The 14,615-nt window shown below is 39.3% G+C and overlaps 1 protein-coding gene across 3 annotated transcripts in view; it reads left to right on the top strand.

The window, feature by feature from the left end:
- The window catches only part of CSMD3 (CUB and Sushi multiple domains 3), a 590,741-nt gene that overhangs the window by 420,758 nt on the left and 155,368 nt on the right, over positions 1 to 14,615 (top strand). For all 3 annotated transcript variants that reach the window (XM_062491358.1, XM_062491350.1, XM_062491342.1), the window contains 2 exons: positions 3,443 to 3,581; positions 5,698 to 5,885. In XM_062491358.1, coding sequence (XP_062347342.1) covers positions 3,443 to 3,581; positions 5,698 to 5,885 — 327 coding nt within the window. The remainder of the gene's footprint in view (positions 1 to 3,442; positions 3,582 to 5,697; positions 5,886 to 14,615) is intronic.

The following is a 14,615-nucleotide window of genomic DNA, read 5'->3' as shown; positions in this document are numbered from 1 at the left end:
TTAGTTCCAGCTGAGGAGCAGCCTTTACATCCATACAACCTCACAGCTCCTTGTTCACACAAACTTTCACTTCAACAAGGTTACAGAAAGTTACAGTGAACTCTTTTACAATTAATTAACATGTATTGTTTTATAATAATTTAATATAACTCATTTTGAAATTGTGACAGAGGAACATTCAACAGCAGATGTTTTTAATTAGAAACAATATGAATTTTAATTTTTTGAAGATATAAAAATTTCAATTATTATCCTTATCATAAAACTAAGTAAATGTTTCACACTAAATGAAATTTCTCACTTCTGTTCAGTTGTAGCTAATGGAACTTTATCTATCAACCGAAAATATCTGGGAAAATGTTATTGTTATAAAAATTCTATTTGGTGGTTGTAAAAAAAAAGCAAAACAAATAGTGCTAGGCCTGGAATATATATTTTATGCATTTGCTAGTGCTATTAATCTGTGATATTATTGTGTTCCTAAAGCCAGGCATTGTTTCTGTTTCTAACCACTTTTACACAAATTATGATTATATGATTCATCACCAATTTTAATACTAAAATGTAAATTCAGATTCTAATTTTTTGGTGTTTTGTTTTGAGTTAATTCTGCTATTCATGACTCCCTTTTAATATAAATATATATGCAAAATGTAGAAAGACTGTGCTCATATGTACTGTGACTCTGGATATGTTAATCTACTTAAGTATTCTACTTTCTTTACTTGAATTTGTAAATGACTGGTGATTTAATTCATAGAATCATAGATTCACAGAGTGCTTTGGGTTGGACCATCTCATTCCCACCCTCCTGTCATGTCAGGGATACTTTCTGTTAGTCCAAATTACTCAACGCCCCATCCAGCCTGACCTTGAACAGTTCCAGGGATAGGCATCCAAAAATTCCATGGAAAACTTGCTCCAAGTCTCACCACCCGTCCAGGAAATAATTTCTTCCTAGAACCTGATCTAAACCTACCTTTAAGATTAAAACACTTTCCCCTTGTCCTGTTATTAAATGACCTTGTGAAAAATCCCCCTCCAGCTCTCTTGGAGGCCCTCTTTAAGTACTGAAAAGCATCATAAGTTTTCCTGGAGCATTGTCTTCTCCAGGCAGAGCAATCCCAATTCTCTCAGATTGTTCTCACTGGAGAGGTGTTCCATCTCCCTGATCATCCCTCCTCTGGACTCTTTCCAAAGGGTCAATGTCTTTCTTGTGTTGGATGTCCCACAGCTGGATGTAGTATTTCTCCTGATATTAAGAAATATTCTGTATATTTCCCAGTAGGTTGAATTATACCCATACATATTATCTTTATCTGTACAAATCCTCTTGAGTGCAATCACACAGCACATACAGAACAACCAGAGGATCAGGCCCAGACAGCACTGGTTTATGAAAGGCAGGTTCTGCATGAGCAACCTGATCTCCTTGTATTACAAGGACACTTGCTCAGGGGATATTAACTATGCAGAGTTTAGTAAAGTGTTTGACACTATTTCCTACATCATTCTCATGGAGAAACTGACTCTTCATAGCTTGGACAGATGAACTCTTCAGTGGTTAGCTGCTGACTGGATGGCTGGGCCCAGAGAGTCAAGGGTGAATGGAGTTACATCCTGTTGGTGGCCAGTCTCTAGCAGTGTTCCCCAGGGCTCAGTGCTGGGGCCAGTCCTGTTTCATGTCCTTATTGATGATCTGATGAGGTGATTGAGCACACTCTCAGTTTTCAGATGTCACTAGGTTGTGCTGGAGTGTTGATCTATTGGAGGGTAGGAAGGTTCTGCAGAGGGATCTGGAGAGGCTGGATCAATGGGCCAACTGCTGTAAGGTTCAGTAAGGTGAAGTGATGAGTCCTGCAGTGAAGTCCTGCACTACACCATATACTACTCCAGGCTTGGGGGATGAATGGAAAAGGACCTGGGGGCATTGGTTGACAGGTGGCCATACAGGAGCCAGTGTGTGCCCAGAAGCAAATAAATCCAATGGCATCCTGGCCTGTATCAACAAGGTATGGCCAGCATGACCAGGGCAGCCATCATCGCCCGGTACTCAGCACTGGTGAGACCACACCTCACGTCCTCTGTTAAGTTCTGGGCCCTTCACTGTATGAAAGACATTGTGGTAATAGAGAGAGTCCAGAGAAGGGCAACAAAGCTGGAGAAGGGTCCAGAGAACAGCATAATGAAGATCACCTGAGGAAGCCGATGTTGTGTAGCCTAGAGGAAAGGAGGCTCAGGGAAGACATTGCTGCTCTCTACAGCTACCTGAAAGGAAGTTGCACTGAGGCTGGTGTTCATTTTTTCACCCAAGTAACAAATAACAGGATGAGAGGAAGTGGCCTCAAGTTGCACCATGGGAGGTTTAGGCTGGATATAAGGAAAGATTTCTTCACCACCAGTAGGGTTACCAAGCACTGGAACAAGCTGATCAAGGAGGTGGCATAGTCCCCGTCCCTGGAAGTATTTAAAATACATGTAGATGAGGCACTTAGGGACATGGTTTGGTGGTGGACTTGGCAGTGTTTATGGTTGGACCCATAGACCTATATGATTCTAAAATAGATTTAAATAACCTGAAAGCTCACAGAATCTCTGTTACAGAAGACCTGAGTAACCAATTACTTTCCCAGGCCCAGATGATCACTTAGCAGAATTAAAATTTCAAAAATTATAAGTCTTTATAAATCTTATGGGGAATCTTTTGAATAATGTTATGAAAAGTTCTTTCAAAAAAGATCTTTCCAAAACCTGTTTATTCTCTTGTTGTTGCATCGAGTCTCAGATAAGGAATGCTGAAGAACAAAATTTCATTATACCTTCCTCCTTTTTTACTACTGTTTTTTCTGGACTGAAACCCCACAACATTTGGGAATCTCAAAGTCACATAGAAAAATGTGGGGTTTTTATTCTGGTTGTACTTAAAGCTATTTTATTTATCTCTGAGTTTGATAACTGCAATTACTTCAATATTTTTGAATTTAATTTGTATTATATCTGTCGTGATCTGAACTACTCATCACTGTTATCTGGTGAAAAGGCAGATAACTGCATTATCAAAGTAAGTATCATGTTTCATAGCCTAAGGAGGTTCTTTTAGAATGCCTTTAACAAGAAGAAAAAGGAAAAATTATCCAGTTATGTCTTCTCATGCATGTAGCCAGAGCATTTTTCAAGTTCACAGTATATTCAGAAAAGCCTTTAAATAATGTTATGCAAGCAGAAGGACACAGATTTCAAAACCAAGTGTTTCACATAGTAATATTAGTATTTGTCTAAGGCAAAATGTAAATATATTTTTTTGTTTGTTTCTATTAAAGCTTTGTAAATACCTCACTTGTTTAACTTTTGGAGGACGCTAAATGTCAGTGAACAGATTGCTGCTACTTGCTTCTTTGTCTCTTAACCTCTTTCCTCAAGTCCAATCTATTTTTATCCACAGCTCCCTGTGGAGGAAACCTGACTGGCTCATCAGGTTTTATACTTTCACCAAACTTCCCTCACCCTTATCCCCACAGCAGAGATTGTGACTGGACTATCAATGTTAATAGTGATTATGTTATATCATTAGCATTTATCAGGTAAGCTGCTACTTATATTTTTAAAGTCATGTTTATAACTTTATTATTTGCTTTATTTTTATTACTTTACTATTGTTCAGATCTCTGTAGGGTAGTATATGTATACTTAATATGAATATCAAAGAAATTAATAATAGTTATATTTGTCAATATTTGCAATAAATACATCAGACTCATCAATACACATAGAGGTGGAGCATGAAAACTCATTGCTGTTTCCTTAAAAGCATTCTGTTTACATTGGCTAATACTGAGGTAGGTGGTGCTCAATTTAACTAAGATTCAGTTCCTGAGAAGGCAGCATGGAGTAACTCACTGAAATGTCTGCAAACAGGATGGTCTTTAATGATGAAAGCTATTGATTCATCTATTTGTCTGTGACACCTGCTATTTAGGCAAAATTTCAAAAGTAGTCTTTAAATTTAGTTTTATTAGTCCATATAAATTCAGGATACTCAAGGTACTTCCTGATGTTCTAGCTACTGAATGGAATTGTTGTGGAATTTTCTTCTATCACAATGCAAGACTAAGTTGAGCTTAACAGTATTCACAAAGGAACTTTTGCTGTCTGCACTGTACGTAACACATGATCTAAGTTACTAGTTATGTTATGTGTGAAAATTATGCATCCCAACTAGGAAATATGTCACAGAAAAGGTAAAAAATGGTACTGGTGATGTCCCATCAAATTTGAGTTCTTCTTATGCTGGGTGTTCTATAGTGGTGTCTATATTGTTCTGACCAGTGCTAATGTGTTGTTTAGAGAGGTAGATCATATAGTTGTCTCTTCTTGGTGCTCAGTAACATAGCGTGTGTTTCCATGAGTTCATCCTAAGGAAATTAATCACATAATTATATTTGCATAATTAACAGGATAATTATTTTAGTGGTTATTTCAGAATGTGGTAGGTTGGTAAGGAAACTTTCTACTGTGTACTAGCACTTCTTTTGCTGATTTGGTTTAATATCATGAGCTCAATATATTTAAGAATATTCTGCTTTTTGTATTCTATATTTAGATAGGAGATCCTCCATCTTAGAATAAAAAAAAATGTTTTGCAGTGTGACTCCAGATACTGAGAACCATTTCTAGATCCCAAATACTGCCAAGTTAAAAAAATCTCAAAATATGGTTAGTTGTTATGAATCTTTGATAAAAACTCAGAAGCTTTGTCTTGGTCAAAGTAGATTGCATCTTTACTGAGAATTGCCTCATTTATGACACACAGACTGATCTAGATTGAGAAACTCTGAATACGCCACTAAGTACTGTTAAATAGTCTTTTGACTGAAACTTACTCTAGCTAATCCTTTTAAACTCAAGATGAACTACGGCACTTTAATAATCAAAGGTGTTGATTTTTCACTCTTGCATTTCTTTTATAAGGACATATTTTTTAAATAATCCAGAACTTAAAAAGAAGTTCTGTCAGGTCTTCAATGCCTACATTTATTTCAGTCAGGGGCTATGGTCAAGTAGAGACATAATAGTTTGAATTTTCATTCTTTTACTACCTACCTTTTAAGAAAACTTCTCTTTTTTTTAATGGTGTAAACTTACAAGCTAAGTCTCTGCCCTTAAATAAAATTAAGTTTGAATTTAACTAAGTTAGTTAACAAGATATAGTGTAGTTCAGAAGAAAAAGTGAGGTTTCAGTACTTCATCTTTTTATTTAAATTGATCATAGGCAAAATGTTTCTTGCTTCCAGAGATACGTGAAGACTGTGTCTGTCTGTCTGAAAGTACTTAGTCTGGCTGGAAGCTGAGTGCATTATATTGTAAAGCATTTCTGCCAAGGGTTCCAATAGATCTAGGTTGTTTATTTTTTCTAAACCTTCAGAATATGTTATTAATTATTTTCTCTACTTAAAAAGCTTTCCTTTTATTTTTTTTTCCTGGCCTGCAGGAAATTATTGTTTCTAAGGTGTGAACCAAAAGATACAGTGTTTCTGTGTTTGCTAATAAAACACTTCTACAAAACATTTTTTTTTCTGACAGTGGAGGGATTTTTTCCCTTTTATTAAAAGAGGCAGTAAATTTCAAATTTAAGATAATAAGAGTGAAAATGTTAGGCAAAGCATATTCCATCTGATATTTCTCTTTTTTGTTCTCTAGCTTCAGTATAGAACCAAATTATGATTTTCTTTATATCTATGATGGGCCAGACAGTAATAGCCCACTGATTGGGAGCTTTCAAGACAGCAAGCTGCCAGAGAGGATAGAGAGCAGCTCAAATACCATGCATCTGGCTTTTCGGAGTGATGGATCTGTTAGTTTTACTGGATTCCACCTGGAGTACAAAGGTAAACAAAACCGTTTTTCTTATATATTTACAGAGTTCAATGCATGAGTACAAATCTTGGTTTAATTTCTCATAATTTTCTGCCTGGCAATGATTTTGTTTTGCTTGAGAGTATGATAATGTGAATAATCGATTCATACAAGTAAAATGTTAAAGGATTGCTAACTTAAAGTTTTTAGTATGAATTTGTTTATCAGTAAAGTTGAATGTATGATTCCTTACAATGTTTGAAGCAGGCTTACAAGAAGGCTGAGCAGGCACTTTCCATGAGGGCATGTAGTGATAGGACAATTGGGAATGGCCTTAAGCTGAGGGAAGACAGATTTAGGTTAGATATTAAGAAATTCTTTGTGGTGAGGGTGGTGAGGCACTTGAACAAGGTACCCAGAGAGGTTGTTGACTCCTCATTCCTGGAGGTGTTCAAAATCAGGATGGATGCCAGTCTGAACAACCTAGTCTAGTGGAAGGCTCCTTGCTCATGGCAGGAGCATTTGGAGCTAGATGATCTTTAAGGACCCTTCCAACATAAACTGTTCTATGAGTCTATGACAGCAATTTACAGGTTTCACAAATAATGGTGCAGTGTCATAGCAGCACATATATATATATGTTTTATCCAGAATTTAATTCATTTTTTAATTTTACATAGCAGGTCATGTAAGTTCATTTAAGGTATTGTAGGATGAAATTACATGCTAGAATCCAGGAGTCCAATACTGAAAATAAAAAATACTTTGGCTAGGCCTTTATATGATAGACCACAGTAGAGCTGTCCACATGTCTCAGATCTGTCTGAGGTCATAGCACAGTAAAAAGGAAAATATATACTTGCAAAATATATAATCAATAGGAACTTTCAAAACTGCCTCTGCATGGCCTGAGAAACAGAAATATTTGCAATTAAATGAATATGAAAATATTCTGCAAAGACAACCAGAAAGAAAATAGGGCTGTTATAGACATCCTTGGTGTTGTTTTCTTCTCCATTTATTCTGGGAGCAGTTAGCAAGTGCAAAGGTATAGAAGGGAAAGAATAATGTATTTACTGCTTTGTAAAGCCCATCAAGCCTCCTTATACCTTCCTACAGTCATTGTATCCTACAGATATCAAGGAAGTTGTCTCCACAGTATGAGAAAATAAATTATTTTTAAAGAGAGCAATTTTTTTCTTCTGTGCTCTTGAATGAAGTCTTGTGTCGTGGAATCAAAGTGCTGCTCCTTTCCCCCAATCCAAGTGGATTTTTATTAGGGAGATGGTCACTTTGAATTTTTGATCCATGTTTAAACAAAGAAGTGAACTGCTGTACTTTGTGAAAGGGACCAATCTGATTTTTATTTATGCCTCTACATGAGTTAAACACGAGGTGAAAAGTTACTCGGGGGGCTGTACACATGCTGGGAGCCCTGTGCTGGGGAGGCTTCGCCTGGCAGCGAGCAGGGCAGAGGAAGTTTCCACGATCAGTTTGGAAGCGACCCCTCCTGCCGGGGGGCAGATCCCTGGATGCCCGGGAAAAAAATGCTCGGGAAATCAGGCTATAAGATGAATCTTAGCACATAAACGCACATTGGGGGCCACTTTTTCTGGGTTTCTTAGAGGGAGAGGGGATCGCCTGGTGGGTCATCTTGACCCCCTCCCTCCGTCCCTGCTCCCCCCGCCTTTTTCTCCCTGCGGACCGGCTTCTTCCCTGGCAGTCTGTCCTCTCCGCACCTGTACTGCCCGAGGCAGATCGACCCCAGGGCTCGACGATCCTCGACGGAGGAGCCGCCTCCCCCCGGCCTGCGCCCCGGCCCCGAGCCGCGGCTGCTGCGGGGTGCGCCCGTGGCCGCGGCAGCGTGTTCATCCCTACCGGGACAGTCCAGCAGCGTGTTCATCCCCACCGGGACAGTCCAGCAGCGTGTTCATCCCTACCGGGACAGTCCAGCAGCGTGTTCATCCCTACCGGGACAGTCCAGCAGCGTGTTCATCCCTACCGGGACAGTCCAGCAGTGTGTTCATCCCTACCGGGACAGTCCAGCAGCGTGTTCATCCCCACCGGGACGGTCCAGCAGCGTGTTCATCCCCACCGGGACAGTCCAGCAGCGTGTTCATCCCTACCGGGACAGTCCAGCAGCGTGTTCATCCCTACCGGGACAGTCCAGCAGTGTGTTCATCCCTACCGGGACAGTCCAGCAGCGTGTTCATCCCCACCGGGACAGTCCAGCAGCGTGTTCATCCCTACCGGGACAGTCCAGCAGCGTGTTCATCCCCACCGGGACAGTCCAGCAGCGTGTTCATCCCCACCGGGACAGTCCAGCAGTGTGTTCATCTCGACCGGGACAGTCCAGCAGCGTGTTCATCCCTACCGGGACAGTCCAGCAGCGTGTTCATCCCGGCCGGGACAGACCCACAGCCCGTTTTCACCTCTGGACAGACCCACAGCCTGTTTTCAGCTCTGGACAGACCCACAGCCCGTTTTCACCTCTGGACAGACCCACAGCCTGTTTTCAGCTCTGGACAGACACTCACCCGCTGCTGTCCGCAATCACGCCCGGCACACGCTCCATCTGCCTTGCGCGCTAACAGGGAGCCGGGGGTGCAGCCGTACTGATCTGTCCTAGCGTTCTGTTTCTCTCTCCGTCTCTTTTTTTCCCCTCTTTGCTATCCTCCTTTTTTTCTATCCCACTTCGGTGGAACACTGGCCTTTCTTTATCAATAAACAGTTCTCAGATATAATATTGCCGTGCTTGCATTTTATTTTCATCTGAAAAATCTATCAAAAAGAATCCTCCCCAAATCCCCTTTAACAGAGGGATGGGACTTTGTAATCAAGGCAGATTAATATTTCTAACATTGCTGGTAGCCCACGTGTGCCACTAAGATGTCTTTCTCTACTTCAAGGAGTCACAATGCCAGAATAATGCTGTAGCTACCAGCACATTTTTAAAGGGACTGATAATCTAAGTAATACAGGTATGTGTTTATGTGTGTATATGTAAGTGAGGGAAGTTGGAAAATGGAATCAACCTGATTCTAATTTTCCCTGTTCGCCTGAGAGGTTTGTATCTCCTGCTTTTCTCAGAATAACTGTGATATGCATTTCAACATCTTCTTAAAAAAAATAAGAGAGACAAAGAGAAAGAACTATTTCAATTCACATAAAAATTTCAAGAATTGTGAAATTTGGACAGATCAAAATCCCTTAAGCAGATGGTCTGCTTCCTTAGTAAATTGTCCTATTTTTACTGGAACTGTCTGACAAATGTTCCTCTGCACTGCTTAACTTAGGTGTGTCATAAGAACCCTTACTCTATGGCCATTCCTTGAATCCTGTGTTTGGTTTTTGGCCCCTCACTGCAGAAAAGATGTTGGGGTGCTGGAGCATGGACAGAGGACAATGGAGCTGGTTGGGGTCCAGAATAAAAATTTTATGAATAGCTGCTGAGGGAGCTGGGCTGTTTAGTCTGGAGGAAAGGAAGGAGACCTTACATTCTCTACCACTACCTGAGAGGAGATTGTAGTGATGGGAGGGTGAGCCTCTTCTCACAAGTAACAAGCAATAGAACAAGAGGAAATGGGTTTAAGTTATACCAGAGAAGGTTTAGGTTGAATTTTAGGAAAAGGAGTCTTCATGAGAGGGGTTGCCAGTCATGGAACAGGCTGCCAGGGAAGTGATAGAATCCCCATCCCTAGAAGTATTAAGAAGATGTGTAGATGTGGCACTGAAGGACATGGTTTGGTGGTGAATTTGGCAGTGCTGGGCTTACAGATGCTGTCAATGATCTTAGAAATCTTTTCCAGCCTACATGATTCTAAAATTCTGTGGTTCTGCTCCATTATTCTATAAATAACATGGGTGGAAAATCAGCTGGACTGCTGAGTGGAGACTCATAGTTAGTATTAATTGTGATTAGTAATGCCGCCAGTATTCTCTTTGTTAACAACCTGTATGATGGGACAGACCAAATTTGTGGACAACATCAATTTGGGGGGATATGTCAGTGCTACTCAAAGAATCTTATGAGGTTATAGAATCAGACTGTCAGGAGCCCTGAACAAAGTGTTTTGGATTCAGCTGAGTTAAAGTTATTTTTCTTCCTAGCATCTATTATAGTGCTAGGCTATTTTGGATTTAGGATGAGAAGAATGTGGAAAACATGCTGTTTTTGTTGCTGCAAGCCAGTGCTTAGACTAAGCCAATGACTTAGCTTCTCATGCTGCTTTGTTGGTGAGGTGTCTGGGAAGCAGAAGCTGGGAGGGAACACAGCTGCAACAGCTGACTCCAAATTTCCAACATGATATTCTGGCCTGGGGAGCCTACTTAGGTGCTGGCTGTGCATCAGTCAGTTGGTCATAAGTAATTGTTTTTCATTTACATAACTGTTTTTTTCTGGGGTTTTATGTCTGTCTCTTTTTAAAAATTTTCCTTTCCATTACAATTTACTATTATTATTATTATTATTATTATTATTATTATTATTATTATTATTATACTTTATTTAAGATACTAAACCATTTTTATTTCAATCTACAGGTTATCTCAATTTAACCTTTCCAGTTCTCTCCCCATACCACTGTGGATCCTTAGTTGCATGATCCTTAGTTGCTGACTGGGGCTAAAAGTCTACAGTCCTTTTTGCCGAGTTGACTGCAGGTCTGACCAGAGTGTGTTAAAACAAATTTGTTTCGATCATCCATTATGTTAATTTAATGGTCACAATGTTGATTTATTTGGAGTCAGACTTGTGCTTGTTCTGAGAATTGGGTTATGTAACAGTTTACTTTATATGTTCTTCTTTTGTTGCCTCTGGGGACTGGATTAAGGATATAATTGTGATGGACTGTGTAATGCTGGCTCAAGATATGAGAAAATAATTCCTGGTAGTGAGACTGATCTGGTATTTTTGGTCAGTATTTTTGTCATATCTGAACTTTTAGGGAACCACCTCTTAAAAACTATTAGCAATCACAACCTTTATCTTTTCTCCTCAGAGAGCCAATCTATGGGGCAGATAAGGAGGAACACTTGCCCCACTCCTTCACCTTTCCTTTCATCTTCACCTTTTCATTCTCCTCCAGGCTAATTTCAATAGCTCTTGAGGATTTTAAGTGTCCTTGAGACATTCAAATCAGCGTATTCATACTGCTATGTCTCCTGCATGTACTTCAGGTTTTATTTGAGGTTAAACAATTATTTAGGAATACTGCCCAGAGGTCTGCCCTGAAGCTGGATCGTTGCAAGTTACAGGGCGTATGGGAAAGTGTGGGAAGGTACCGAGGACAGTGGGCACTTCCAATGTTTTCATAGTTCAGCCCTGAACAAGTCTAAATATATATAAAATGTATGAGGAAATATATATATATAGTATACAGAGGAAAGTATCTTGTCACACTAGCAATTCCAGAGAGACACAAGTCATTGCAAAGTGCTGGGGCCTGGCTCAGGCCTACCAAGCCCTATTCAACATAATTCACTATCTTCAAATGGAAGAGACCTCTGGATCTGACAACAAAAAACATGGGAACTCTGGCTACTCCAGACAGGCCTTGTGACTGAACCAGAGGAACAGCCTGTGGTGTTATCAGTCACCCTCCCACCCAAACAGAAATACTGGATGCAAACACAGCTTCTTTGGTGAGGAAAGAAACTCCTACTAAGAAGGGAAAGGAGGAGGAAGTGGATGAAGAGGGCTACTCCAAAGGGCCATCACACGAGGAGCAGGAAGAGCAAAAGCTCATACACAAGTCAGTGATAATACAATCATCAAACAGCCACTTTGGCTGTGCCAGTGCTGGGTTAGCAAGGTCAGTAAAATGGGATTAGAGGGAAAAGTCCAGCACCTAGGATCCCTTTCTAGGGAAGGGGGCATTGACAAACTGTTTGAAAATGGGGCACAAGCCCTCAGGCTCTGAAGGTCAGTCCCTTAAGGCATGAGGGAAAGGTATCCCTTCTAAGAAGATGTTATAATCCATTCAGGCAAATGATACCTCACCATAAGGAGGAGTATCCAGTACCTGAAGGAATTAGCCATGCTACAGGTGATTTATGATGACCTTGATACTGAGCAGTTATCCAAAGTTACAGAAGTCCAGTGCAAATGATCCACATGCTCTAAGTTTTTACAGAGCACATCAAATGTCACCTCATTGGCAGTAAAGACCTGGGAAGACAGGGAGGGACAGTCAGTGGATAAACCGGACCTGGAGAAAACACAAGAAAGTGAGATAGAATATCAACCTCAATCAGAGACAGGGGAATTGGAGCTGCAAGGAAAAAAATACAAGAGTGCTTTTCCAGGAAAATTGCTGCTCCAGTTTCCAGCAGGATGGGGGAAAGAATAAGACTAAAAGTGAGAAAACTTGTGTGTTGAGATAAAGGCAGTTTAATACAGAAAGCAAGAGCCATGCAGACATGTAGAACAAAGTAATGAGTTCATTCCCATGGGCAGGCAGAAGTTCAGCCATCTCCAGTAAAGCAGAGCTCCATTGCAAGCAATGATGACTAGGGAAGACAAATGCATAACTTCAAATGTCCCTCCCTTCCTTCTTCTTCCCCAAAATTTATATGCTGGGCATGACATCATATGATATGGACTCCATACTGTATGGTATGATCCAACTTTGGTCATTTGGTGTCAGCTGTCCCAACTGGGCTTGCTCCAGTGACCAAAGGAGGGAGTGTTGAAAGGACATGTTGAAAAGACAGAACCAAAGTCTTGTCAGGTGCTTATAGCGATAAGCTGAGAGCTAATGGACACAAGTTGAAATAGGAGAAATTTCAATTACTTATTAAGAAAAAATTAATCACTCTGAAGCTAGTAAAATACTGGAACTGATTACCCTTACATGATGTCATTTGAATCCTTCAAAATCATAACTGGACTGTACAAAGTAACCTAATCCTGTTGGCCCTGATTTGCATGGGAGTTGTACTACATCTCTTTCAAACCTAAATTTTTCTAATTTGATGAACTTCTTCATTTTTTCATAAAAATAGTAATCGATGCAGTTGTGCCCTATAAGTACACTAATCCTATTTTAAGTGTCAGTGTACTCAAATTATATTTCATTGGTGGGCCATATTTTTCAGATCCAAATCTCAGACTGACCCATGTCTTAGGTCTGATCTGTAACCATATCTCTGGTTGAGTTTTATTACCATTCTCTTTCCCTCACTTCATTTCTACATTATAATGGAGGAAAAGCTTATTAGTTCTATTAAGTACTCTGGAGAAAATTATGGAATGCTCGCTATAGTTTGGTATGTCTGTAATATTCTGTCTCCAAGAATTTTATTATGGCTTTATTCTCTTTGAAACTTAGGGATGAACTAGTAAGTCATCAAGTTCTGGACAAAGCACTTGCTTCTCTTGGCTTTCAATATTGTTTTCCATGCACTGAGAAACTAGTTTTCAGCAGAATTTTGGTTTCATTACTCTGTGCTATTCAACCGAGAATACATTTGATACACTTGAGATTGAAACACCTTGTGTCACTGTTTTCAGTCTGTACTTCAGAGCCTTACTTGATCCGGTGGTGTGACAATGTTATCAGAGAAGTAAATGTTGGTTTCTTTGAATCTTGTTGCAAGATTTTATTATGTACAGAAAGAATTGACACCTGGTATGAGAAGCCAAGAGTGTAATGTTATTGTAACCCAAATCTGAACTGCCTAATGAAAAAAAAAATCCTCCCTACTTATTACAGAAAATAATTTTTAAATGCTCCTACTGTAAAAAAGTATGTATAATAATGCAGCATTTTCTCTGATGTTCTGCTAAATCTGTCACTGCCCTTACATGTCTGTAGCTTAATAATGCTAATATTAGGGGGGAAAGGGGAAAGGCTACAGGGGTAATCAATGTCTTGTGTTCCTCACAAGTTGGAGACACATGACGTCAGTGGTGAGGAACTTTCCCTCCTGTCTCCTGGGAGCACTTATAAATTTGCTGAAACAGTCTTCTTTTTTTTCACTGGTTCTCAGCCAGACTGAAGAATCATTTGATTTATTCTTTATACATTGTAGCATATTCTACTAACTTTTTATACAAGTTCACTTAGCAGTTCCTTCAGATTTGCAAAAGTAGTTTTAAAATGCTTAGTATTTCAGACTTTATTTTTCAGAATTGGTATTAAGAAACTGTATTTCTACAGTGACATTGTTACTGTTTAGTCAGCAATTTTAGGAGCCTGTCACAACTATAATTTTGGAGAAAAGAAAATTACAGGGCTGTATTTTTTCCCTCGAGATAATTTATGCTGTGACAGATCATTCTTTTCTCAATTTTTGATTTGTGCAGCAGACATAATATATTATTTAATTTTTCTCTCTTTTTTTTAATCTAGTACTAATACCTGCTTTACCTGTGTGCCTTCTAGAGTACCTTTGAAACATTTTTAATTCTTTTTGTCATAAACTCAAGAATGATAATTTCACAATAATGATTATGAATCTATACAGTTATATCAATATTGGTTCAATAAGAGGAAAAAATGATATTGTATTAATTTTCTAAAATATTAGTTATAATTCTAAATTAATTTATCCTGTTTTCCTTTATTCCCCCTCAGTTTGATAATTTAGATTTGAAAGAATTTGAAATTTGCCCCCAAGACCTTCCACACTTCTCAAACGAAAGTGTGGTTGGGTTACATAATAATTATTAATCTGTGTGATATCTTATAGACTTCCTAGTAAATTGAATCTTATGACTTTTCATTATCCATCCAAATTTATGAGTGAGTGTTAAATAG

This window comes from Cinclus cinclus, chromosome 1 (genome assembly GCF_963662255.1).
Source record: "Cinclus cinclus chromosome 1, bCinCin1.1, whole genome shotgun sequence".
Taxonomy (NCBI): domain Eukaryota; kingdom Metazoa; phylum Chordata; class Aves; order Passeriformes; family Cinclidae; genus Cinclus; species Cinclus cinclus.
Note: the sequence above shows the minus strand (reverse complement) of the source record. Positions and strands in the feature narration are given on the sequence as shown.